At 51.0% G+C, this 25,408-nt stretch overlaps 1 protein-coding gene across 14 annotated transcripts in view; it reads right to left on the reverse strand.

Annotated features, from left to right (window-relative positions):
- Positions 1-25,408, reverse strand: part of PPIP5K1 (diphosphoinositol pentakisphosphate kinase 1) — a 41,568-nt gene that overhangs the window by 16,027 nt on the left and 133 nt on the right. For 3 of the 14 annotated variants that reach the window (XM_052672400.1, XM_052672399.1, XM_052672396.1), the window contains exons 1-26: positions 22,627-23,975; positions 21,467-21,576; positions 20,957-21,131; positions 19,304-19,499; positions 19,126-19,216; positions 18,405-18,490; positions 18,012-18,166; positions 16,944-17,045; positions 16,543-16,704; positions 16,315-16,436; positions 15,858-15,959; positions 15,589-15,675; positions 15,076-15,151; positions 14,445-14,554; positions 13,349-13,434; positions 12,808-12,936; positions 11,854-11,975; positions 10,919-11,101; positions 9,824-9,965; positions 8,969-9,192; positions 7,875-8,002; positions 7,306-7,420; positions 6,220-6,327; positions 4,900-5,016; positions 4,402-4,566; positions 3,691-3,775 (exon numbers count right to left, since the gene is read on the reverse strand). In XM_052672400.1, coding sequence (XP_052528360.1) covers positions 3,691-3,775; positions 4,402-4,566; positions 4,900-5,016; positions 6,220-6,327; positions 7,306-7,420; positions 7,875-8,002; positions 8,969-9,192; positions 9,824-9,965; positions 10,919-11,101; positions 11,854-11,975; positions 12,808-12,936; positions 13,349-13,434; positions 14,445-14,554; positions 15,076-15,151; positions 15,589-15,675; positions 15,858-15,959; positions 16,315-16,436; positions 16,543-16,704; positions 16,944-17,045; positions 18,012-18,166; positions 18,405-18,490; positions 19,126-19,216; positions 19,304-19,499; positions 20,957-21,103 — 3,040 coding nt within the window. In that variant the 5' untranslated portion in view covers positions 21,104-21,131; positions 21,467-21,576; positions 22,627-23,975. Of the gene's footprint in view, positions 1-3,690; positions 3,776-4,401; positions 4,567-4,899; positions 5,017-6,219; positions 6,328-7,305; positions 7,421-7,874; positions 8,003-8,968; positions 9,193-9,823; positions 9,966-10,918; positions 11,102-11,853; positions 11,976-12,807; positions 12,937-13,348; positions 13,435-14,444; positions 14,555-15,075; positions 15,152-15,588; positions 15,676-15,857; positions 15,960-16,314; positions 16,437-16,542; positions 16,705-16,943; positions 17,046-18,011; positions 18,167-18,404; positions 18,491-19,125; positions 19,217-19,303; positions 19,500-20,956; positions 21,132-21,466; positions 21,577-21,749; positions 22,522-22,626; positions 23,978-24,527; positions 24,600-25,116; positions 25,135-25,408 lie in introns of those variants that run through there. The other 11 variants (XM_052672397.1, XM_052672395.1, XM_052672387.1 and 8 more) reach the window with 10 other exon arrangements.

The raw sequence follows: 25,408 nt of genomic DNA on the forward strand, positions 1-25,408 counted from the left end.
AAAACCACTGATTGTCTATAAATTCCTTGTTCGACCGCCTTGATACTACATTCTGCAAATACCATCTGCTAAAAACAACAGTACTCCCACATACCTGGCTTCCAGAAACAAGCAGGTTGATCTTGCTCTACCTCATCTGCCAGAACAAGAAGCCTGACATACTGCCTACCGGTATTTAAGTGGAACAGTGCACCTGTTATTACTGTTAAAAGAAATAAATTCTTCCTATCGTGGAAGCAGCTCTTGGTCCTATAACGTGGAATGATTTAAGTTGGAAGGAAACCCTGTGAGGCTTCCAGCTTGGATCAGCTTCCAGCTTGGATCAGCTTCCTAGGATGCGTTCAGTCTTGCATACCTTCAAGGAAGGAGATCACAGGAAGATCCCAACTCCCTGTCCCAATATTTGACATGCTTATGCTGAAAAATTAGTTCCTCCAAGGCAATTGGAATTCCCTGTGTTGCAACTTCTATTTGTTGTTTCTCTGACTCTGTAATCTCCTGCTCAGGTGGTTGAACAGCATTAAGGTCTCCACCAATCCATGCTGCAGCTCCACACCCCCCCGCTGCTGCTCTGCCCTGGGCTGACGCCTGCTACATCCATGCCCTTCTTCACCCATGGAGCTCAAAGCAGGCAGCAATCTTTCAGACACAGTCTCACAAATGCTGCACAGAGGGGAAGGACCAGCTTCCTCAGCCTGCTGGCTGCAGTCCTATTAACCTGGCAGAGAGAGCAAGCCATCTGCCTTCTCTGGTTGAAGGACATGCTACTGCCTCACATCCATTTGTCACCCAGGAGGACGCCAGGTCTTTTTCTACAGATCAGCATTTTAACTGGAGTCTTTTCGGGGAGGGGAAAAAAAGAAAAAAAAAAAGGAGATTCTAAGCTTTGGGTTACTGATGTGTAAAGCTCAGTCTCAGCTGATATCTGCTCTCAGAACTGTGGAGGCTGACAAAAAGAGCTGTCATATGCACTGAAGTAAGCGACTCCACCACCGTAACACTGCTAGTGGCTTTCCACTGGGCAGACCAGCATGTTTTGTCCTTGGACAAAGAGCAAACAGCTCTTGCCTGCAGGGTAACTGATACACAAGTCTGAGAACATTTCTCCTAATCCCAGTAAGGGAAGCTCAGTGGTGACTCAGCGTGAAACAGGAATCTATCAGAATGCAAACAAAATTTTGTCAAGTGGCAGCCAGCGTGATGCTCAGAGCCATATTGTCATGGTTTAAAACAAACAGCAACAAAAGACAAGACTCATTTACTGGCAAATGAAAATGTAACTATAGATTTTTCTCATTTCCCTTCTTGTGCCACCAATCATTAAACTAAGGACAGCCAAGTGTTTGTAATCATACAGTAGACAAAGGCACTTTGTTGGCACCCTTAAACACAAACAGAATTTACAAGCGTGACTCTGTGGATGACAGCGATTGTCTACAGTGAACTCGCTGTAGCCAAATTAGACAAAGAAGCACACATCCTAAAGAACACCATACTGGCACGTTGGATTTAAGATGTAGCAGTGCTTACAAGGAATAACATAATATGCCGGATCATTTTTGTATATTTGACTTTCAGATGTACATTCAATGTTTCAGATGTTTAAAAATGGATATCCCTTGTTTCACTCTCACTAGGAGTGAAAGTCTCAGCACAAAGCTGCCAGCCCCACTGGCAATATATCACCTCTTTAACAGCAAGGAGTGATTTCATCCTGTTTCAAAGTGCTCTGCAAGCAAAGAAAGGCACTGAAACATCCGTATGCTTCTAGAGCTAGAAGTACACACACTACTGCAGACAGTCCAGGATGATGCACTTGTTCCTATCCAGAAAAACAAGGCATACTCCAAAGCAGCATGCTGTACAGACAAAGCAAGCTGCAGCCTTCGCTTCTTCCCAGCAGCCATTTCAAGGCATTTCTGAATTACCACAAAGACACAATTCTGGCAGACATGGCAACAGGGCAACAGCTCTGCTCTGCTTCTCCTTCTAAAATGACTCAACATGCGAGGGAATGTCTGAAGAGATGCACACGTTCCCTCTGAGATAACAACAGCCAGACACCGGCAAGGTCAGGCTCTGAGCCTCAGGAAAGCTCAGAAACAGCAGGCAGCTTCTGAATGAATCACCTCACAGCACAGCTGCTGAGACAAGCATTGAAGGCAATGTTGAGGATCCTGTGAGTTCTATGTACTTTCTCCAAGACAAAGCGCACCTCAGATCATAAAGGGAGAAGACATTACACTTCTATAAAGAGAGCAGGAAAAGAACCCTGAAAATTCCTTCAAGAGCTTGGCTTTCACAAGTAAAGAAGCATCATTCTTTTCAGCAGCCCACGGGATGAGCTGAGAGAAATTCACAGAAACAGACATTCTGATAAGCAAAACTGTGCAGCCTGGTGCTGCAGCACAATACCAGCTCAACCCTTCCTTGCACGCAGCCACAAACCTCCATGGGGGAAATGGTGCCTGAACTGAGTATCCAGACAGAGCTCCAGATCTGCTCGCTCAGCTCCCACCCCAAATTTTCCGTCTGCAGAGCTTCACAGCTGGGTGAATGATCAGCAAAGGCCTCCCAGTGAGACTAGTCTGGCAAGAACTTGAAATTAAACCTGATGAGAGTGCACTTCAAATTTTGTTGTCAAGCCCAGTACGGTAGTAGTCTTCTCTATTTCCAAAACAGAAACCTGGGATATTTCCTAATTGTAGCAAAGAAAATTCCATCAAATTGACAAGAATTGGTTTCCAAAGCAGCAGCTAATTCAGAAGTGACAAGGCAGTGACCAGGCCCTTCAGATAACGCTTGGCTGCAGGGTGCCTGTGCCACAGAGTGAAGAGTCAGTAACAGAACTGCTGAAAGGAAACCTGCGGCCGTGCCTCAGAATCAAATGCAAAAAAAAATAAAATGGCTCTAGAGAAAAAGAAAGTGAGCCTAACTTGGGCATTTCCATTCCCTGGTGCTTTTTAGGCTTCTGCAGGATCTGTGTTTCTCTGTTTAGAACCCCCTGGCACCAAAGACTGCTATTCACCTTCCAAAAATTTTTTTTGCTTTAGCAAAAATATTTCAGGAAGAATTTCCACAGCTCAGACACAGTTTACAGGAGGATGGCAAGGAATGGTATTCTCAAGGACACAACAGAGAACACCAGCTGCTCCAAAATATTTTCTCCCACAGGCTACCATGCAAAAAACAGCTAAGCAGGGGATCCCAGCTCTGAGAGCTGTCAAACACTGCAGCAGATGATGATGGATCTGCTTCATACAAGAGATCTTCAGGAAAAAAAGGTGGAAAAACAACAGCTTTGCATGTAAACTACTCTCCTGCAGAACAGAAAGTATTCCAGATCTCAAGTGAAATCATCTCCTCCTACAAAGTTTAAAAATGATGTAACAAATGAGAGCAACACAGAAGCAGAAGTTCAGTCCGTAAGTTGCTCTGTTGCTCGGGTTTTACGTGGGATGACAAGTGCATCTTCTGTAGCTGCAAACTGAAGGAGGAGGTCACGCACCAAAGTCATTACAAAGTGATAAGCTCTGCTGCAGTCCAGGCAGTAACGCTACAAGAAGACACAACGCACACAGAGAGACGTATGAGGAACTCGAGCCAGAGAAATACAGGGAGGGACAGACAGATGCACATGAGAGTACAGAGGTACAGATGAGCAGGTTGGGAGCAGGTCAAGTACAGTACCTAAGCCACTCTGCTTCATCTCAGAAGCTTGCCTGGAGTAAGTGCTGAAGAGGCGATAACCTTTGGAAGAACATTCAGAAAGCACCTGCAAAGAGAGAGTACGATCAGGGCCATGCCCTTGTTACCCACTGCTGTCAAGTGGTTTTGTACAGAAGTAAAAAGTGCCTCTTGCTTAAAAATCACAATTTTCAAGAAGCATACAAGTACTCTTATGCTAAGACTGTGACAACGTGTGCTCACTTTTAATTTCATGTTTGCCCGGGGATGTGGAACAGTAGAAATTTCAGAAACAGTAAGGGATCCCTGTATTGAGTTCCTTGTCTCCTAAGAGCACTGGGATCACTGGGACTTCCTTCTTTTGCAGCAGAAACGTATAAATATCCCCTTCAACACAGTAGTGCCCAAGGCAGACTCTCAAAGTACTGCATACAGAAGTCACATCGCGGGTGACACAGCGGCAGAAGCCAGCTAACAAACAGTTCATGTTCCGATGCTGCTTTCCCTACCAGAAAACAGATACCAAAAATGCTCTCTCAGAAACTCCCTGCCCCTCCTCCACGGGGAGTTTGTTAGGGCAGCCTTCCCAAAAACTCAAATTCCTTCTCCAAATCAGTCCACAGGAGCAACTCAAACTGTTACGTGAAGAGGAATCTCAGGAAACTAAAATGAGGCAGAAGACCTTTATGAGACCAACAAGAACAGCACTTTTACCTCCATTGACCCCGTCTTGCGGTTCCTGATCAGAGGTGATCTCCGCTGAACTCCAACGGGCTCAGAGGGCTGCGGAGACCTTGGCTGGGCGCGATCGGGCTCATCCACGCCCTTCTCTTTGGAGAGGTCCTCCAGGCTGCCTTGGTCTGCTTTCTTGTCCTCGCTCTGCAGTAGGGAACACCGACAGCTGCAGGCATACATCCGTACCAGGCGCTGCCCAGGGCATTCGCTCGAGGCCGGGATCTCTGAGCTCTGCTAAGCGCAGTCAGATACCAGCACTCCGCTCCTCCTCCAGCAATGTCTGCCCTACAAAGCCCACGAAGCCAGGCAGAAACGTGACCCGCCGAGTCCATGGGCACAAAGACGGGCTGGAGGAGAGACGCTGCTGGGGCCCAGGCCGCGCCGGCCGGCAGGGCAGCAGGACGCGCAGCAGAGGCGCACGCAGCACGGCCCCGTGCAGGGCAGCCCTCTGCCCCGCGCCCAGCACAGCGCACTCACCTCCGCTGAGGCAGGCCGAAAGCCAAATCCCGTGGGAACGTTTCCGTCCTCCTCACAACCCTTCACACCGGGGCTGAAATGCAGCTCCACGTGGAAGCGCTCTTCTGAAGATGGGTCCTGTGAACAGCAGGGACGGGGAATAAGTGAGGACGCAAAACCGCAGGCTGTCAGCACAGGCCACGGTCTGGGCTTTGGCCACCCTGCCATGCTGGTGCAGCATGCACCCCGACAGCACCCTTCGGAAGAAAAGCAGAGGCAACAAGAACCCACAGACATACTGGCTCTGGGACTGCCTGGTCCAGAAGTATGGCCCTCATTAGCACAGAGCTGAGGCGTTCAAAACGTTCTTGTTCTGTCCCAGCTGCCACCAGGGGGCCAAAACAGAATGGGTTCTAGTATATATACATGGAACTAAAGCACAGCTTTTGGCAACAGAGACCACTCTGCTGCAAGACCGCTTACAGGCATGCGGAGAGACTGGCTCCCTCCCAGACCTTCAGTCAAGTTGCTCCAAGATTAAGTAACAGTCTCTAATAATTATTTAAAATAATACCTATTTTTAGAAGGCAGACAGAACTTTTACAGCTTCCAGCACTAATGATAACCCAAAGTTTCATCATCTCTACTTGCTCTGCCACTCAAGATCTCCATGCCGCCATTACAATCCCACATCTGTCCTCTGAACGTGACATTCTCATTCTGAATCTAGCAGAGTAAAGCACTGCTCCTCTCGCCACAACCTCCTGAAGCACAGATCACAGAATCTGGGATTCAGAATGCACACTTCAGTGCCAGAACTATTTATGGCCATCGCTGCCACCCATTCCACTTTCCACCCATTTTTAAGCGGTTGTCTTTTCTTCCTGAAGATACCCGTGTACAGTTCCCTAACTATATGAGTAGATTTTTAGTAAATACAAAACAAGTTTATGAATATGTGATTTCTGGACGTTTTCTAGAAATACTCTGAATAAACAGCCAAATATAAATTGCTTTTAATTTGTTTCCTATTGTTAACTTGTAATTAATATTAAGAAACAACAAATTGTTTTGCTTTAGGGCATGCTTTCAAAGTGCTACTATCAATTATGCAAGTTTGGCACTACTGCTCAGGATGGTGTTCTGCTTACACGTAACAAACTGTAAGTGGGTCACTGCCTCACACCTAAAAATAAGAACTAGCAGTTGTGTCAATGATCCAGCTGTCTTTATCCACAAGCTGAGAGCTCAGATCACAGGATTCCCAGCTGATCTTATCTCTCAGGGGCTGCGCCCAGCATCGTGGCAGGAAGGATTTTGTCCTACAGCTATATCCCTCACCTTGTTGTTGTCCTCGTAGAGCATGATAACAATCTGGGTCATGTAGTTCAGCTCTGAGATAGCACTCAAATAGTCCATGGCTCTCTTCCACTGCTGGTCTTTGTTCTCCTGATATATATATACACATAAACAGTCGCGTGGAATAAGCAACAGCAGACACCTTGCAGCATTCAGTGAAATGGGTCTGAGAGACTTTGCCTCTCCACAAGGTAACAGCATTGTCAGGACAAAAACAAGAGAGATGGCCTTGCACTGAGGGCAGAGTGCTTACAGGAAGGAGCAATTGCACACAGGGACACTACAGCTCCCCACCCAACCCACGTGCAGATCTAAGGACACCCAGATGCAAGCCCCTGTGCCATGCTGACTGGAGAAAAGCGTAACCCACAGCAGCTCCCAAGCACAGTCGCTCTCAAGATTTTAGAGAAATGATAAAAAAACAACAACAACAAAAAACCAAAACACCAAGGAAGCCTAAAGCAGAGCCTTCTCTCAGGTTCTCAGGTCTGCATGCTGACTCCCTCAGGAAGCAGGTCATGAGAGTGCAACAAGAAGTTGGATTGATGAGATAGTCCCCTCGAACTGGGCCCTCTCTCCCCCTGGTACAGAGCTCACTACACGTTTACAACCCCAGGTCACTTCCTCTATAAGCAAACTGATTTCTTGACTTTGAATTAACTGAAAGTCTCCAAATAACAGCAACTAAATAACTCTTTTAAACAAATTGCGGAAGGAGGCAGGAAAGAATTCCTGCATCACCACCGCTTCACACTGCTCTCTTTTTACAGGCAAGCGCTCCAGACTCATCAAAAATTAGAAGGATAGCTTTTGGAGAATACATGGCTCTGCACAAGCCAGGCAGGTGGTGTCAGGGAAGAGGAAAAACAACCCCTGTACACACCAGAAGGTAGGAAGCTGCAGCATGCAGACACAGCAGCGATGGAGCTGGTCAGAGAGCACTGGTGCACATCATTACTGAGAGTGCTGGCTAAAGGGGCAACCTGCAAATACACGCCGTCTGCATTGGAAAGGGCCGCTGAGAAAAAGCAGGGTGGCTTACTCTGTGAGCATTGCTGGAACACTTACATCCAGGAGCCCCCCATAGCGGAAGATGCTGAGCAGAGAGTGCACGTGGCTCTCACTGGTGAAGTAGAGCCGTGTCCGAACGTGGCGGCCTGGTGACAACACTCCTCTCGAGTACCTGAACAAAAATCAGCCCCGTGTTATTCACAGCCTGCCAATGGATTGACAGCTACCACACAGCAGTATTTGTGCTCACTCAGTAGAAGGAAATCATACACTGGGAATTGTTAAAGAGCAACAGGAACAGAACAAGCAGAGTGAGCAGAAGATTTCTGCTGTCCTAATGGAGATACGTGGTGGGGCTGACGTGGGTGCATCACACCAGCATTTGCCCCTTGCAGAGACAGGGATGAAGGCACCGCCATCCAGCTGCAACAACTTCCTTGGCATCTAGCCTCACTCTCAACAGTTTCAGCGTGCCTTTGGATTTCTCTTCCTGTTCTAGGAACATCAACCTGCTTCCTTCTTGCTGTGCCCCTTGGTGCCTCCTTCTGAACCACTACACTCTTCCGGTATGGATCCCACGCACTGCCCCAGAGCCTGCCCTCCCCAGCATACATTACAGTCCTTACAGGGGATGTAGTTTGTTGACAGACTCATCTTCATGGGTTCTCTGTAGGTCCAACTGGATTTTTTTAATTAGAGGAAGACAAAAGCCAATAGCAATCTCCAGTTTTTCTTCCTTATTAATTCCATACTCCTGCAGGAAAACAAACAATAGATTTCTTTGAGCCATATTCTCAGAAGAAAGGAAACTGCACTTCCACAGTCCTGTCCACAAGCACCGCTACAGGTAAGGAAAGACAGAAAGGGAAATGCCATTCAGCACCTTCTTCATTTTTTCCACTTATTTAGGGAGGTAACGGAGGACAGAGGAGCCTCCAAGAATCCCAATCTGCCTAGACATGGCTGTCAGAACAGCTGAGAGGGACCAATACCATCAGCCAACCTCCTCTTGTGGCACATGCAGACCTGCCATAAGGATTAAACCAACAACTGCTGTTTGCAAAGATAAAACTGGGAGAGCTGAGCTGTAAATGGCTGAACAGCTTCTCATCAGAAACAGTGTGGAGAGATTCAGAAGCCCATTTCTGCCCAGCATGAGTGCAAGAGCAATTGGGCCCTGTTTGTTGTCAGAAGCCTATCCCTGACAAATGAAACGTTTATGCCTGGGGTGGAACAAAATAAAGAGATCTATTGCATTTGTCCCTCTCTTCCACTCACATTTCCATATGCAAAACCTTTGTGAGAAGCAAGCCAACTCTACAAATTGAACAAGCCCCAGTTTGACAGGGATGTTGAATCCACCAGAAAAAGGCTTCCCTTTAATATGGAAAACGTCGCCATGTACAACTTTGCACATGGAAAATGGGATGTTACAGCTCACACTCATCCCAAAGCTGTGCTAAATGCATTGTGATGAACATGCAAAAGCTGTTGCCTCATCTGCTCATCATTCTGATGCTGTGAGAACCCTCATCCAGGAAGAAAGCGCTGCCACATTGTAAACTGTAGATGGTTTTGGCCTTATGCAAATAGTAAGAGACCTGAGAGATACCCATGATACTCTGCCTCGAGAGCCAATGTAGGAGACACAAGAAAAGAGACAGTGGAAAGGTCAGAAAGTGACAGCACAGACCCTTCACACACGCAGGACAGGCTCTACCTGTGGTATGATCACATCTGCCAGGGCTTTGGAGAGTCGGAAGAGCTCAGCTGTGCCTTCCAGCTTCAGAGCACAGTTGTGCTGCACATCATACTTGATGCAGTCGTAAATATCAGGGATCTTGCTGATGTCATAACGCCCATTTTTCATGCGGAAATCTCTCTCCAGCTTACTCCAGCGTTGCAGCATCAGTTCTAAAGTCTCACTGTGGTAGAGCTGCAGGTCTAAACACCAGAGAGCACAAAACCACGTTCACATTCTGACTGCTTCCATGCAGATCTCAGGTGGAAGCTATGACTGACTTCTTCCAGCACAGAAGTGCCCCAATTATTATCAGTCGCCGACAGGAACCTTGCCCTGGAAAAGCCACTGGACCTTTTTGAGCTGCATCTTAAACTGCAGCAGTAAACTACTTCTGAAACATGTGAGAAATTAAAACCATCTGCCTTTAGGCTTGTTTGTCACAGCACAGGTGGATGCCCCACCGCTGCCTTTATGACGCCTCTGCGCTGTTATAAAGGAAAGCTCTCAGAACTCACCAAATGAGGACTAAAAAATCTTGCCTACTGCCATCATCTCCTCTCTAGGAAATGCCTGAAAAAGTCAGACAAGTCCCTCAAGGCCACTGTGCTGCTGTTTACATTCTCTTTGAACACAAGAAACATTTACACAAGATACTCTCTTTAACAGCAGCTGAAATCAGAACAGGAGCCTTTACATCGATCATACATATGGAATTCCACTCCAGAATTTCTTTGTTACAGTCATATATGTGAACCACAGTGATGTTTGGCAGCTGTGAAGACAGAAGAAGCAATCAATCTGCTGCAGACCCTTTTCAGCTGTGACACTCACCTGCAGATTTTGGGTCTTCCAATCGTTTTCGTATCTGGGAGGTGAGGTTCTCAATCAGGGTGAACACCTGGTTACAGATCTCCACAGGGTTCTGGATGAAGGTCATGGAGTTGAGCAGAGAAGCACTACCTGTAGGTGCTAGCTGAGAGAAGATGCCAGCAGAGGTTAGTTAATACCTTTACAGACTGGGAACACAGCACGTCTGCCTTTTTCAGCTGCCCTGCTTTATGATTCAGTGCAACAGTTGTGTTCCCAGCCGAGTGCAATAAGCTGGCCTCATCATAGAGGTAGTTAGGTATGATCTTAAAACTGCCTCAGGACCAATCTCAGAGACAGCAAACAACTGCTCTTAATCGACTGGACCTCCCTCTGCTGACAATACCCACCCCCGTCTCACTTTGCTTCTGTGCTTGAGGAAAGGGTTTCACAGTGTTTGAAGTATTTATTTGAGGTAATTAATGTATTTGTTAATGGTAATAGGCTTCAGTTCTGTAATTGTACCTCAGAATCCGGGGGGAAAAAATGTCTAGGGACTTGTTGGAGAAGCAGCTACAGCACCTTTATTGTCACTTTGCTGGATACAATCTGCTTTGCAGTTATCAGACATTGACAGGACAGCAAAATGGTTTGTAGCCAAAAGGTCTGTTCACACTCACACACAGAGTATGAATCTAAAATCTGGCAAAGGTGAACTGCTTGTCCACAGCAAATGGGATTGCAAGCCATGAGAACTACACCCTAATCAGGTACCTCCAAATGCCAGCCTATCACATATTTATATTTACAAAACAGATTTGCCAAAAACATTTTCTTTGAGCACTCTCATGGCAGTCAGATGCACTGGGATCTCTTAAAAGGAGAGAAAGGTCCCATGGTAATGATTTGAACAGAACAGTGGAGAACTGTGGGGCATTTTCACTTGGAGAAGGGTAGGCATTATTATTCCCCAGATCCTTCCTTTTCCCCTCCTGGGTTCTGCTTACATCACGCAGTTTTGACTAGAGCTGTTCTGAAACTAACAGAACTACTGCTTGCACACCAGCAGGTTTTGCATCTTAAACCACAGCGAGCTCCAAGGCCATGAAGATGCTTTACCTTTTCATAATCCTCCTCACAGAACTCAGCATCCTTCTGCATGATTTCATGCAGTCGTGCCTTCACTCTGTGTTGACAGCTGCTTAGAGAATCACTGTCACTGTCCAGGAGACCGTTCATATTGGCACTTTTCACCATCTGCACCAGGATGGGGGTCAGCTCTCCTTCCAGGGCCAGCAGACCCTAAAAAAAATACAGGACAAGATTTCAGCTGTGCAAACCAAGCAGCAAACATCTCTGGTAGCTTCATGGCCAGCCTTCAGTCAGCCGGAATGAAACCTCACCTGCCCTTGAAGAGCATTTTTACAGCCATAGCACCTACAATCACCAGTGATTCTCTTTGCTCACAGAGCTATTCTGTCTAAACAGCAGCTCTGCCTGCAGCGGCCCCAGAACTGTCCAGGCAATCGTTGAGCAGCCAACACAGTTTGCTGGGAGGAGTTGATACAGCTCTGAAGAACAGCTCAGGAGGCCACAAGATCTCCCTTGGCTCAAGCTTTAACTGCAGATGAGCCCCTCTCCTTCCCAACCTCCACTCTAGACTGCCCCAAAGTTATTTCATTCCTCTCGTAAATCAGGCAGTCAGAGAATAATCCCTCTGGCTGGGCAGTCATCCCAGAAACTAATTTTGTAGGCAATTAATATTCAGCAATGTGCTCCAACATTAAATACCAGCAATGCTCTGTAAGCAACTCCTTCTCCAGTCACAGTCTAACCCTGGGCAGCATATCGAAGGCCACAAGCACGTGCTGCTACAGCGCGCTTCCAGTGCTGCCCCACACGCTTGCTATCAGCATGGTGCACCACTGCCCTTCCAACACACAGGGGAAACTCCTAGGACAGACCCTTTCTTGTCACCAGAGGTTTTCCTTTAAAACTGGCAGATTCCAAAGAATAACGTAGCGGAGTTAGCAGATGCACACGAGAGGAAGAACCTTGGCAAAAGCCGCTGCTGTCATCTGAACTCGTCCCTCATCTGAGGCGTAGATCTTGAGATCATGGCGGTATGTGCTGTGCAGTCTGAGCAGGCCACATCCAGGGAAACCAGCATAGTCACCTGGAACAGAAACAGGCTCAGAACAGTATTCTGACACCTCAAAAACCATCAGCCAAGCACACTGTAATACCACTACTTCAGATAACAAACTTGCTTGCAATAACACAAGTACGTAGAGAATCACTAGCTAGCATTTAGACTACTCCAAAACAGTCAGTTCTAGCCATCACATGAAGCCTGAAAAGCTACTTCAGGTTAACTTGGCAAAGCCCATTTTGAGGAAGGGCTGAAAATTCACCAGTAAAGATCTGACAATTGCCTGCTAGCTTGAATATCCCTGCGCAGAATGAGGCCGCACAAAAGAATTGCCTCTTTTTATCTGTTCTTTGCACAAAAGCAATTCTGCTGCCGTCAGAACCACAGCCAGAGCTATTCAGCCGTGAGGCACCTGGCTTCCAAACACAACTTGTACAGCTACAATCACCTTGTGGCATGAGGAAAAAAAAAGTTCATTTGCGATGGCTGATCACAATCAGAGAAGAGATACAGGTAATAGGATAAAGCAGCTCCTGCAGCTCTGAGTCTGACCTTCCACAAACACTGCAGCAGTGAGTCATTTGATATTGGGTGGAATCTCATGGTCAGTTTGCACAGTATTCAGCCACACTGTGTGAGAAGACGTGGACACTGCTCCCAGCTCTGAGCTCATAGTTCAAGAAACACTGCTAGACTAGGACAGACCTCAGACAGAAGTCAGCTGCATATGTGGACAAAGAGGTCGTGCATCAATTGCTACACAGGCATCTGAGCATCCCTCACACCTGTGATCACCTGGGCTAAACAGCCTGGTACAGCCACAGCACAGGACCTGACATGCACGTAAGAAGCTTACCTTGGCCACCAGGGTACATGCAGCGAAAGGCTCGCCCCAGCTCTTCTGCCTGGACTCTTCCTGCTGGTGTCAGCTCTCCACCCCACTTCAGCACCAGGAGAAGAGATGGGGAAGGCTCTCTGCGAGCTTCTAGGAGACAAAGAGAAACTCCCTACATCAGATCTCAAAGCTGAGCTTGCAGTAGGAGATGGGGACAGGAAGAAGAGGTTGCCATCAGAGCCCTGTAAAGCATTAGCAGCACAAGCTTGACCCAGAGTCCCCCAGGAACCATGCTAGCAAGCACCAAAGTAGGAGACACAACTTTCTGAAGGTGTAGAGGCTGACATTCATGAACACAGAAGAGCAAGCCCTGTGGCACCATCTGGAGAACACTGGTACGTTACATTATTTATCAATCCAGCCCTTCTTATGTTGCTAGCAAATATAAGACATGAGTTGTTAATCATGCTTGCATCTCCTGAGGTCTTCATAGGTAAGACAGCTGCACAGACTCTTAAACACCAGGCTCTGAGGTCAAGGCAGCAACTTCAGGATTCTTTACCTTCATCTTCACTTGCAGCTTTTGGATGTCCATGAGGCAGATACGTCAACTGCACCTTACGGTTAATGCCAGAAAAATGTCCATACCTGCCACAGTGAGAAGGAGAAAAAGTGAAAATAAGTCAGCCTCCCTCTCCCTGTGCCAGAGATCCCTAGGCAGCACACAGCAAAAATGCACTGACTTTCTGCTACAGCACCAACTGCCATGGAATAAGAACGTTGTTGACATGCACTTGTGATCCAGAATGCACATTCCAAAAACAGCTAAATAACCTCCCAAATGAAATTTAAATACTCATTTTCTTGCCTGCTCTTCAGCTGACAGCATTTTGCTCTCTCATACCCCAGAGTGACTTTAGTAACGCTTTTCTAATTTCTATCTATCTTATATCTTTAGTGAATGAATTATTGGGATCACAAAGAATCCAGCGCACACTGTGAATGTAAAGCACCTCTACTGGGCAGAAAGGCAGGGGAAGGAATCATGGTAAAAATTCATTCTCTGTGCTCCACAAACACAGCTTGAACACAGCTTAAACACAGCTTAAACACAGCTTAAACACAGCTTAAACACAGCTTAAACACAGCTTAAACACAGGCAGTGCCCGACTGCAGCCCCGCCAGCTCAGAGAGGAAACCTCGTGCTTGTGAGACACAGCCACCACCACACTGCCTGTTATCTCAACTACACAAAAGCTGTGGACACAAACTTCTAATTTTTGCCAAGCTGCCTCTTGTTTAATTTTTTACATCCTTTTTTAAAATTGCATTTGTTCAAAATGTATCGAAACGCTTCATATTAATGCGCTCCTTAAAGTACTCCAGTTTCTTTCCCACAACAAAAGAAGCTCACCTTCGTCTCCAGTTGTTTAGCTGAATTCCAGACACACTGGAAACAAGAATCAACACCAGTTCTGACGCCAAGGGGAAAATTTTAACAGGATGGCACCTCTTAGGTACAGCTGTAACAGGGGATGGATATTCCAAGCTCTGGAGAACTGCTGCCCAAAACCTCAGCAGTCCAATTAGTTTCTACATCCCATGCTGAACCACAGCTCTGAGACAAATTCACAGTGCCCCGATATATGAATCCTTACATCTCCAAAACACTCTTCAGCTGCTCCAGTTTGGATTTCCGCTCCTCGATCTCGCAGTCACTGTGGGTTCCCAGTTCCACCACGAGCTGCCGTGCGATGTCCAGCACTTCCTGTTGGGGAGCAGACACTGCCTCAAACGCCCAGCACTTTTGCCCCAGACTCACCATCACATCTTGCAAGGCCTCCCCAGACCGCCTCACCCAACGCCACGTCCACACCCGCACTCTTACAGACACGTCTTTTCCTAAGAAGCTCAGCTCAGGCAGAACAAACTTTCGCACAGCATTTTGCTCCATCCTCGTCCTGCACTCCAGCCCCTGGCTGAACCAAGCAGGTGCTTCACACTGCCCTGCTCCCCATCCTGCAGCCATCCCTCACTGGAGGCAGCCACAGCAGATGGCCAAGTTGCACCAGGTGCTCCCAGCTCGGCAGTCTCCCCATCAGCCAGGAGCAGTTCCCACCACACTTTCACTCTGCTGAGTGCATTGTGGGTGAGGAGCGAGAAAACAAGGGTTTCTGCAGAAGACCGCTACCCTTCCGAGCTTTTACATCCTCCCAAAAGAGTGCCTCACACTGGGAACCAAATTACCTTTATCTCCCACACAGTCACCCCAGAGAGGACTCCCCTCACCTGTAGCTGCTCTGGCTTCTTCAGTTTCAACTTCCCTGTCTTGTAGCCATCATATTTCTCAAATAATTCAAAGAACCTGAACAGACAACAAAGAACCCTGATCCAGCAGCTGCTGTTTCAGCACTACAACTTTCAACCCTACGTACGCATTCACACTTTATTCTTCTGGGAGAACCAGCAGTCCCAGTGGCTCCTCGCCATGCCTCAGAAATGATGACAAAAATGAGTGTTTCCAGGCTCAGTTAAGAAAAGGAGGCAGCCACCAACTTCCCATTTAGTGGGGCACTTTGCTTGCAGGCCCTAGCAGAACTTGGCTCTTCCTCCCAGTGTTCACACAGAAGGTGATCAGATTCTTAGGAGACGCCCTTGGCTGAGCAGAAGGCGTCTGCTAGAATGGAGCCAGGAAAATACACTGCCTTCCATGCATTCAGGCCTTCTACTCTGCTTCTTGATTTGGCAAATGGCCCCTCCTCACTTTCCAGCAATGCAGCACCTTCTTGCCTTGGCTCTTACCGGGGATGCTTAACTTCCATCTTCATCTTCTGCTTTGGGGTACGATCTCCATGCCGGATGACTGCAATAACGCAGCGAAGCTCCATCCTAGGGAAACAGAAGGTACACTGCACACACGTGACTGTACACACCAGAGCTGTCACCAGGGAGTTGTTTCCTATTGTTCTTTCAGTCCCAACATAGCAGCTGAGGAACACAGTGCTGCTGGCTGACATCTGTCTGTTGGACAGTTTTTGCCTTGGGCATTTGAGAAGAAGGCAGGTACTCACATGGTGCCAGAAGTCGTGGGGACTATAGGAATATCTTCTGCCTCTGTTGGGATGGACCAGGGAATATGAAACTGAGGAGCCAATTCCCGCATGATTATGTTTCTGGAAGAAAGCAGAATGTAAAACTCACAAGAAATTCCATTCCTTGGATACCACCCCTTGCTTGGTGGTTCTGCTGAAAGATTTGAGGACCACAGACAGAGTTTCTCCTCTTCTTTGTGCAGACACATCCAGCACACCACAGGCTAGCTAGGGCACTGCCCAAAGGAACACAGCTGATGGCAGTGCAGGCCCTTCAGGCTCAGTTATAACGAACCCCTCTTCCCAGAGCCAACTTTTCTGAAGAAAAGCCCCTGGCTGAACCACCCTCAGATTTCTCTCTCAGGATCATCAGGACCCTGCGCTCATCGCACTCTGCTGGGGGCTCCACCCACAGCACAACCCGAATTTTACATACCCGAGGATTTTGGCGCAGTCATCGTAATACTTCATAGAGTTCTTCACAAAGCTGAAGCCGTTCACATCACAAACAAAAGAGTGGCCATTTGCCCGCAGGAGGTCAAACCCACACACAGTTTGCTGCGCAAGGAAACACCCAACACAGCATTCGTGAGCACCCTGCGGTTCAGCAGCAGGCTGGAGACGCGCAGCCAGGCGAGGCTCACGCAGAGCCGGGCACACAGACCTTGAAGGCGACGCAGACTTTCCGAGCGACCAGCTTCTCCATGGCAGTAAGCATGACAGGATAACGGATCTCCTTCCCTTCGCTGTCCCGTTCCACCTTCCCATCCAAGGCGGGGGATTTGCGAGCCTCTGCATGGGCGTAGTCGGGCCCAACGGTGTACACCTGGGAGGAGAGGTGGTCACAGTTGACGTGCCCAGCCAGACGGAGCGCACCTTCGGGGAGACGCTCCTGCTGGGGACGCGCGGAAAAGAGCAGGCGGCCTCAGCACCCATCCCCGCCTGGGGTCCGAGCTGCAGCGCAGCGCCTCGCGGCTCACACTGGTACATGAGCCAGCTCATGGCACCGCCAGCCCTCAGCCATCCCAGGCCCGCAGGCAGGCGCCTCTCCAGGCTTTGCCTCACCTTTACATCAGTGCCATCCGTAGGCATGAACTCCTCATAAATGTACGAGCCCGTCTTCCTCACGCTGCTCTCTGGGGAGTACACGCTGCTCCGGCTGCCGATCTGAAAGCACAGAACAAGCACCTCAGGGAAGACTACGGGGCTGCTTTTCTCAGATGGAAGAACTTTCGTCCTAAATGCAGAAAACCGAATGAGCATCTCTGAGAACACTCAGCTACCACAGCATGCTCATTTACGGAGGAAAAACAGACTCCGAAAGACAGACAGGAGGTACGTTTGGGCTTTAAAGAGGAGAAGGGCTACTACAGACCGCTGGGTTGACGCCAATTTCTACAGGGATACGGTGCGGATAAAGACCTAAGAAGTAAGGTGCATAGCTACTAAGAAAGTGATAATATACACTGCTGGTTCACTATCAGACCTATTTTACATCCTTCTAGGGTGGCATGACAGAGCTTATGGCCAGAAGATCACACCGTTTTCATTTTCAGTGAAGCTTTGTATACAATCTCAAATGGTATTCGTGTACACTAGCTAAGGAAACAATCATTTCAAGACTGCTAATGGCAGATGCATAACTGATTGGAAAAAAGATGCAACACAGCTTTAACTGCGTGCTGGCAGAGTGGTGCAAGCGAGTAAGGCAGATTCCAAGTGGAATCTAGAAATAAATAGTGCATTTATTACGTTTGCAAGTTGCAGCATGCTGAAAAGGGCAATAGGTAGCAAACAGGAAGAGATTTTAAAAAATCATCACAGTAAACTGAGAAAGTGATTCAGAAAAAAAGCAGTCTGCAGTTCAACAAGGGCCACAGCACTCTGTGACTGCCCCACAGGACACACAGCAGACAGGAGGTGGCGAAGGTGAAGCCAGCACCATCACCACAACATGTACTGCAATTCCCAGCTAGATGGGGCTCAACTACAAGTCCTGAGAAGGTACAGATTTCCCCACAACAAAACTTTCCTGTCCTCTCACCTGCCCCAGCACTCCCTCCTGAAGCCACATGCTTCTCTCAGTCCCACACATTTAACAGCCCCAACACTGAAAGGGGGGAAGCCCCTCACCTTCCGAAAGAGCCGCTGGCTGCCCCCACCTGCTGAGGTTGGGTAGTAAATGTACACATTATGGTCTTCAGCACTGACGGGCTTCTCTACGAACGGCTTTGGGAAAACAGCTCCGTTTACTTCCACATGGTCCTCTCCTTCCACCAAGTTGCACTCTGAAGATAAAGCAGAGCAGTGGCACAGCAGGACGAGGGGTAGCGGCCCCAGCAAAGAGCTGGAGCCCTCGGCCCTGGCTGGTGAGCTGGTTCTGCTGCTTGTACCTCTGTTCTCAAAAGCCACCAGACTTGTAAATCAGTCCTGCATGAGCTGATAACAGTGCCTGGCCTCTGCAGGACATCTTAAACTGTACTGTAAGTCTGTAAAAGCTGCTTTCTGCAGAGCCTGCACACTTACCTTCTGGTCTATCAGGGTCTCGATTGAGCACAGCATAGCGGGGCAGGTCTATTCCCTCTTCTTGAAGGATCCGATACACTTCACGCCTGACAAGGACATGAACAGTTAGAACGTATAGAAAAGTTTGGAAAGGGGAAAACAGCAGCTCTTTAACAAGGGTTACACTTCGGGGTGCCTGTCAGCACCTGTAGGAGCCCTGCTCACATCACACAGACGTGGTGGGAGCTCTGGTGTCCAGCATTAGCCCACACGTGCAGCCAATGCAGCCTGGCTGTATGAGTGCAGTACATGTCTGCAAGCTGGCTGTACCACCAGCTGGCTGCAAAGCATCTTGAAGAGCTTCACCAACATATCTTCCCTAGGGTCTGACCTGGCCTTTCTGCTCCCAGTTTCTGCCCCCGAATCCCATCCCAGCACTTGGCTCGCCCACTGACAGGGTGGTCTCTATGTCTCAGTGACAGCCTCATTCTGGGAGACCACTTCTTCTGACTTCATTTGGCCACTCCTTACAGTACGTTTGAATCAGAAGACAAAACATGCCAGTTGTTAACGTGCTTACACCTGATCTGCTCCCTTCCATGTCATGGGGAAACAATCCCTAAAATCCCTTGCTAAAATAATTTCCAGTTCATTTGCTGGTGGTCCAGAAGAAGCAGATTGCACAGTAAGCTGAGAAATCAGACTAAGAAGGAAGGGGCTCTGCTGGATCACAGACACCTACCTGTCCTGGATATAATATTGCATATCAAGGTCATTAATCAAGAACGGCTTGCACAGCTTGGCATAGGCAACTGCTTTATCCAGTGGGAATCCTGAAATGGAGGAAAAGGAAGGAAAGAATGAACGGAAGCTCCCTTGTCCAGACCTTAGGTAGCATGAGGCCTACTGCAGACTTTTACCTTTGGAGTGGAAGGAGATCAGGCAGTCACAAGGAGGCCAATTCTCCACCGGTTCATTCAGAATAATGTCCTCCCCCATAATCACCACTGTGATATACTCAAACTTGCACAGACGCTCCAGAATCTGCGTCATGGGCTTCGATTTGGACTTTTTGGTCATGGCACAGATTCCAACGACAATCTGCCGTTCAGGCGGCTACGAGAAGACACAGAGCAGGTTAGCATAGGTCAGCTGCTTTACTGAATTAAAACTGCAAGAGAGTGGAAGTGCAGCAGTACGGAACACACACAGGATTTGCTTCCAACCCGATGTGCTCACAGCTCTTGCTAGACTCAGATCATGCACACTTCCACTTCCCAACAGATTGCTCTGGTGGATGTCATGAAGGAGCAGCCAGACATCACTGCTTCTTTGCCAGGCACTATTATGCCTCCCCTGGGCACTAATGCTAAGGTCAGAAATAAACATCTGGGACTCAAACATGCAGCGGGGCTGGAAGAAGCCCACACCATGTTCTCTGGCACGGACCTTACCCAGACAGCTGACAGACACGAGAGGACTCAAAGAAGAGCTGCAAATGCTTCATAGCAAAAGGCACTGGATGCTTCCCAGATGTGTGCAGCAGAGCACTGTGCAGAACCCTACAGTGTCCACATGGGGGAAGAGGAGCTCCTCCTAACCAGAGGAGGAAATGTCTCTTCAAAAAAAGCCCAAGGCAGCACACTGCTTCTCTGGGATGGACAGGTGATTTTCTCAGGAATGAAGTGAGGGCCATCCCACCTCACTCTAGAGTAATCTGCTCAGCCCATTGCAAACCAAGCCCCACCACCACCAACTATCACCAACCCGAAACAAGTCCCGGATGAATCATGGGAATGAGAGGTTAGAGTTCCTCTGCCTCGCAGCCGTGCCCCTGCCCAAAGGTCGTGCAGCGACACATCCCAGCTTAGACACCAGCTCCTCCATCCTGTCTTCAGAAAAATCTACTTCCTCACCTCTAAGGAGGAAGTCAGTATATGCTGCTGCCAACATTTTCTAACTGTGCTGCAGGATATACCTGTGTGAGCCCCCAGAGGCTGCACAGAGACAGGATAATGGCTGATTAACGTTCTGCAAGGTCCCTGCATCCCACCCTGGGAACAAGCTTCAGTCCCTTCATTCAGCCCACTAAAAGGAAGGATGAAGGAAGCACCTCCAGACAGAAGCTCCTTACAGAGGCCATTGAGGGGACTGAAAGGGTGGGCTGAACAGAAGCCAAAAGCAGTCAGGAGCTGGAAAAGGTTCTCCTTTTCTGTAGCCTCCAAGAACAGGCTGCAGAAAAGAGCAAATGCTTCCTCTGCAGAAATCTCATTCCCTGCTCATAGTTCCCACAGTTTTCCTCAAAAAAATCCCTGGTGAAGTAGAAAGGTTTACAGCAATGCTGGGGTTAAGCTGCTAGGAGAAGGAAATATGCTGCTGTAGCTGGAAGAGACCTGCAAGCCAATAGGCTGGGATTTACTGCAGTGAGAGGCACCAGGTCTGGCAGCACAGCAGTATGTCAGAAACGGCACTGCCCCTCTGTACGGCGCTGCCACACTGCCCAGGGCCTCGGCCCTGCAGCCCTCACAGCCTCAGAAGTGCTGGATGAGCCCCGGATGCCGGGAGCTCCTTACCGACTCCTCCTCTTCATCATCTTCAAAGAAGTCCGTTTCATCCATCTTCGTGTTTGACCCCAGGAAGTCTGTCTCATCATCCCGGGAACCGACCACAAACCGCGGAGTGGGGTTCTGTCCCTCACTGGAGGTCGTCAGGGACGACATGGCAGCGCCGGTGGCCGACCATCCCGCTCTGGAACCGCAGTGCACAAACAGCGGTGAAGGGCTGGGCCAGGGCTGCTGGGAGCAGGGAGGGAGCAGGGGCTGGGAGCGAGCGAGCCCAGGGCCGTGCTGCACAAAGCACACAGGGGCAAGGCCGAAGGGGAGCGGTGTGCAGGAGAGACCCTTGGGTGCGAGGGGCTCCGGGATCCAAAACCATTTGGACAAGGAGCTCCTCTGCACAGAGCCCTCTGGCATCAGCCAGGAAAGGGGCAGTGGCAGCGCTCAGTGGAACGAGTTTAACCCTTACAGTGATGCACGCTCCCAGCAGCGTCTGAATCATGGAATGGGGCGGGGGACATTACTCACAGCCTTGTGCACCCAGAGACATCAGCTGGGACGCAGAAGTTGGGATGAAGCTCAGCAGAGTGACAGTGGCCTTACAATGGCCAATTTTCATCCTTTTAGCTCAAGAAGACCTGCAATAACAGAGAGACAGTAAGAGAGAGCTTCTGAGAGGCATGTGAGTTTAAGGGGGAGGAAAGAAAGGGACAAAGCAACAACTTTGGGGAAAGAGGACACAAAGCAAGCAGCAGGAACAGCTGAGTTTGCAGCTTGAGGCTCCCATATTGGAGGGTTGGCTGTGATTTACCTGTGCGCACTTGGTCTGGTCAGCAGGACACAAACTGTGCAACAAAAACACCAGGAAAGAAGCGTGCCCTGGAGCAGCACTGACTGCCATGCGAGCGACTGAGCTGAATGCACATGTGTGACCTCCCACAAGCAAGGACACGGCTGTTCACTTCTGCCCATAGCTGCACACTCAGGAATGCTGAGTGGCTGCCCTTTACCTTGGCTACCTCAGCTGTGAATTAGAGAAAAGCTCCCCTCCCTCCTCCCTTTGTCCCAGCACGGGAAGAGCAGCCTTTAGAAGATGACTTAGCAAACACCTCATGCTTATTTCCTACGCACAGGCACGAGACACGCTCTCCCTCTGCTCCTCATGCTCTCACATGATTTCCAGCCTTCCCCAGACTGACAGCTGAAGCGCCTTGTAAGCACACCCACCCCTGCAGCCCACACACCACAGGAGAGTGCACTGCCACACGCAATATGGGTGCCCATTCCTCCCTGCCAGTTCTCCACAAAGCAGAGACGTACCCAGACGCCACCGGCCTGCAGGCAAGAATCCAAACAGGCTGGCAACAGGAAGAAGGAACAGACAGCGATGCAATCGCCTCTGCGATCCCCTCGGAAATAGGGACAAAAAGCAGGCGTGCCTCCATGCAGAGGGGCACTTAGAGAAGGACAGGAGGAGGCGCGCAGCGCTCTGCAGCCATAGGAAGCCCTGGGCAGTGTGAGGTGACACAGGGTGACACGGGTGACAAAGTGACGCAGCCCAGCTGTCCTCCCAAACCGGGACTCCTCTGCCGCACTCCCAGCTCACGCAGTGCACAGAGCCCCGCGCTGCCCACCCCCCACACACCTGGAGCACGCAGCACACACACATCTCAACCAGCAGCACTTACTGCCGGGATGCAGTCGTGTCGGCGGCAGCGCAGCAGCACAGCTGTGCAGGTGCTCACTGTGCCGCCCCACTGCTGCGCACACGGACAGGAGCAGATCCCCAGGAGCCGTGCCACTCCTTTGCCCTGCACAGCAGCACGGTGCGGCCGTACCGAGCACTGTCAGTTCTGTGGATGAGAATTTAATGAAGCAAAGAGGAGGAGGAGGATCGCTTTCTCCAATCGTTTGCTCTCCCCTCCCTCCTGGACAAAATGGACCGAGCAGCAGGAAAACCTTTGCCCCAAGAACTAAGAACGCAACAAGTTCTCTGCTTCCAGCCTAGAGGAGAAAAAAAATAAGATAATAATCTTTGCTTTGCTCTGCTTTGGTCCATGGCTTTTCTGGAGGCAGTGCCATGCCACACTGAAACACAGTGAAAACCCCAATGCCCACCAAAGCCAAAGGCCACACCAGGCATCATTCCCTCAATGCTCCTGGGGGGACAAACCCAGCTGTGTCGGGCTGTTCTAATGAAAGGGAGAGTACAACCAAAGCACATGGTTGGCACTTGGAGATACTGACACTGGACTTGTGGCACGGAACCACCGTGCAGGAACTGAAAAAACCCCACATGAAACCACCACCGCACTGCTCAGCCTCCATCCCAAACCCACAGCGTGCAGAGGATCTGTGCCTGAGCAGCTGCTCCCATTGTCACAATCACTGTTTGCATTAAGGTTCATTACACACAAAAGGTGAAAGCCACACTCTTATCAAAGCCTGCGCCACGTCAACGCTGAATCACTTCAGATAAAATGCCCATACAGCCAGAGTTAATAATTACACACCGTTTGGACCTGCTGCGTTAAAAGGAAGCCTTCCACACTGATACAGCAGCTCAATGTGCTCAGAAGTTGAAGTCACGCTCTAAATATACCATCCCATCAGTAACAGCAAACACAGCGACCTGGTGGCTGTCCTGCAGCCTGCAGCTCTGCGTGGCTCCGCTCCCTTCTCACGGCATTATTCTTAGGGCTTTTGTCATCAGATTTATGGGATCGTTACGTGTGACACGTCACAGCATCAGAATGCTTAAGAGAATCATAGAATGGCCTGGGTTGAAAAGGACAATGACCACCCAGTTTCAACCCCCCTGCTATGTGCAGGGTCACCAACCACCAGACCAGGCTGCCCAGAGCCACATCCACCCGGCCTTGAATGCCTCCAGGGATGGGGCATCCACAGCCTCCTCACACAAATAACGATTTACCAGCGAACCGGAGAGGAAAGCAGCACTTCCTGAAGATTTTAAAGCAGGGACGGCTGTAAGGAAGCGCAATGATGCCGGGAATGCCAGCACTCCTTTAATTGCGGGTTGGCTGCGCTCTACCGCTGCACGCACCGCCCCGCGCGCCCCGCCCCGCGCCGCGCTGCCGCGGCCCGCGGAGCCCCGAGGGGGGCGGAGGAGTGCGCGGGATCGGCGCGGTGGGGGCTCAGAGCGGAGCCCCGCGCGAGTGGAGCGCGGTGCGGACGGAACGGCCGCCGCGGGGCCCGCGTGGCAGCGCAGCCCGCAGAGCTTCGAGCACGGCCGCTCGGCGCGGGCCACGGCGCTGTCGACGGCTCGAGGGCTGCGGGCGGACCGAGGGCAGCCGTCCTGGCGGGGGAGGGGAGGAGGGAACCGCGGGAGGAACAGGGCCCGCACCGAGGGGCGGCGCTGACCCCCACCGGCGCCGCCCGGAGAGTGGGGCCCGGCAGCGATGCACGGCCTCGGCCTTCCTCCCCGCCACCCGCCCGGAGCGGTTGCCCGGCGCGGTCTCCCCGATCCCGGCCCCGCTCACGGAGCTCTCTCCCGCCCCGCCCCGCCCCGCCAAGCCGGTGGCAGCAGGGGGCGCCACGCCGGGCGCCGCCATTTCCCTCCGCTCACCTGCGGCCTCCGAGCTCACCCTGCGCCGCCGACGCCGCCAGCGACCAATCGCGACGCGCTGACGGCCGCCGCCAGCCAATGGGAGCGTGAGGGCGGGACGGCCGGGCGCGGCGTGGCGGCACCTGGTGGCTGCGGGCGGCGCTGCGTGCACGTGGGCGCGAGCTCTGCAGCGGGCGCCGCGGTGCCACCGCCTCCTGCGTTACCACGGCAACCGCGCCGGGCCCGCCTCTCCGGGACCCTCCTGCAAGAGCGGCCTGCGGGACCCGACCCGTGCCGGGCTGCCGCTCCAGTCCCATGGGACCCGACCCGTGCCGAGCTGCCGCTCCAGTCCCATGGGACCCGACCCGTGCCGGGCTGCCGCTCCAGTCCCATGGGACCCGACCCGTGCCGAGCTGCCGCTCCCGTTCCAGCAGCCGCGCGTGCTGCTCAGCGCGGGGCCGCTCGACGCCGAGCGCGCTGTGTGCGCGGGCCAGCATTCCCGGCCCGGCCGTCCTCGGCGTGCGAGGGCGGCGGAGGAGCAAAGCGGCGGTGATGGCCGCCCTTCTCAGCCCGGGCCGCCCCGCACCGCCTGCCCGGCCCGGCCCCCTACCCGGCCCCGCGCCGTCGGGCAAGGCGTCCCAGGCCACGCTCCCCGCCGCTCCCGGCCGCAGGTGCGCGGACTTTGCCCCGGCCGCGCCTTCGCGCTATGCCGCGCCCGCCTGAAGTCCCCGCGGGGGCCGGGCCGGGAGCCCCGCTGGCCGATGCCCGCCGCCCGGTGCTCGGGGTCCCGTCCGGTCGGGCGCGGCCCCAGGCGCTGTCCGACGCGCCGTGCTGAAGGCGACGGCGGCCCCTGGGGCGGGGCGGGGCGGCCCGAGCAGGTGGCGGTGCCCCCCCACACCCCC

Source organism: Tympanuchus pallidicinctus, unplaced genomic scaffold (assembly GCF_026119805.1).
Source record: "Tympanuchus pallidicinctus isolate F22 unplaced genomic scaffold, pur_lepc_1.0 scaffold12, whole genome shotgun sequence".
Lineage (NCBI taxonomy): Eukaryota > Metazoa > Chordata > Aves > Galliformes > Phasianidae > Tympanuchus > Tympanuchus pallidicinctus.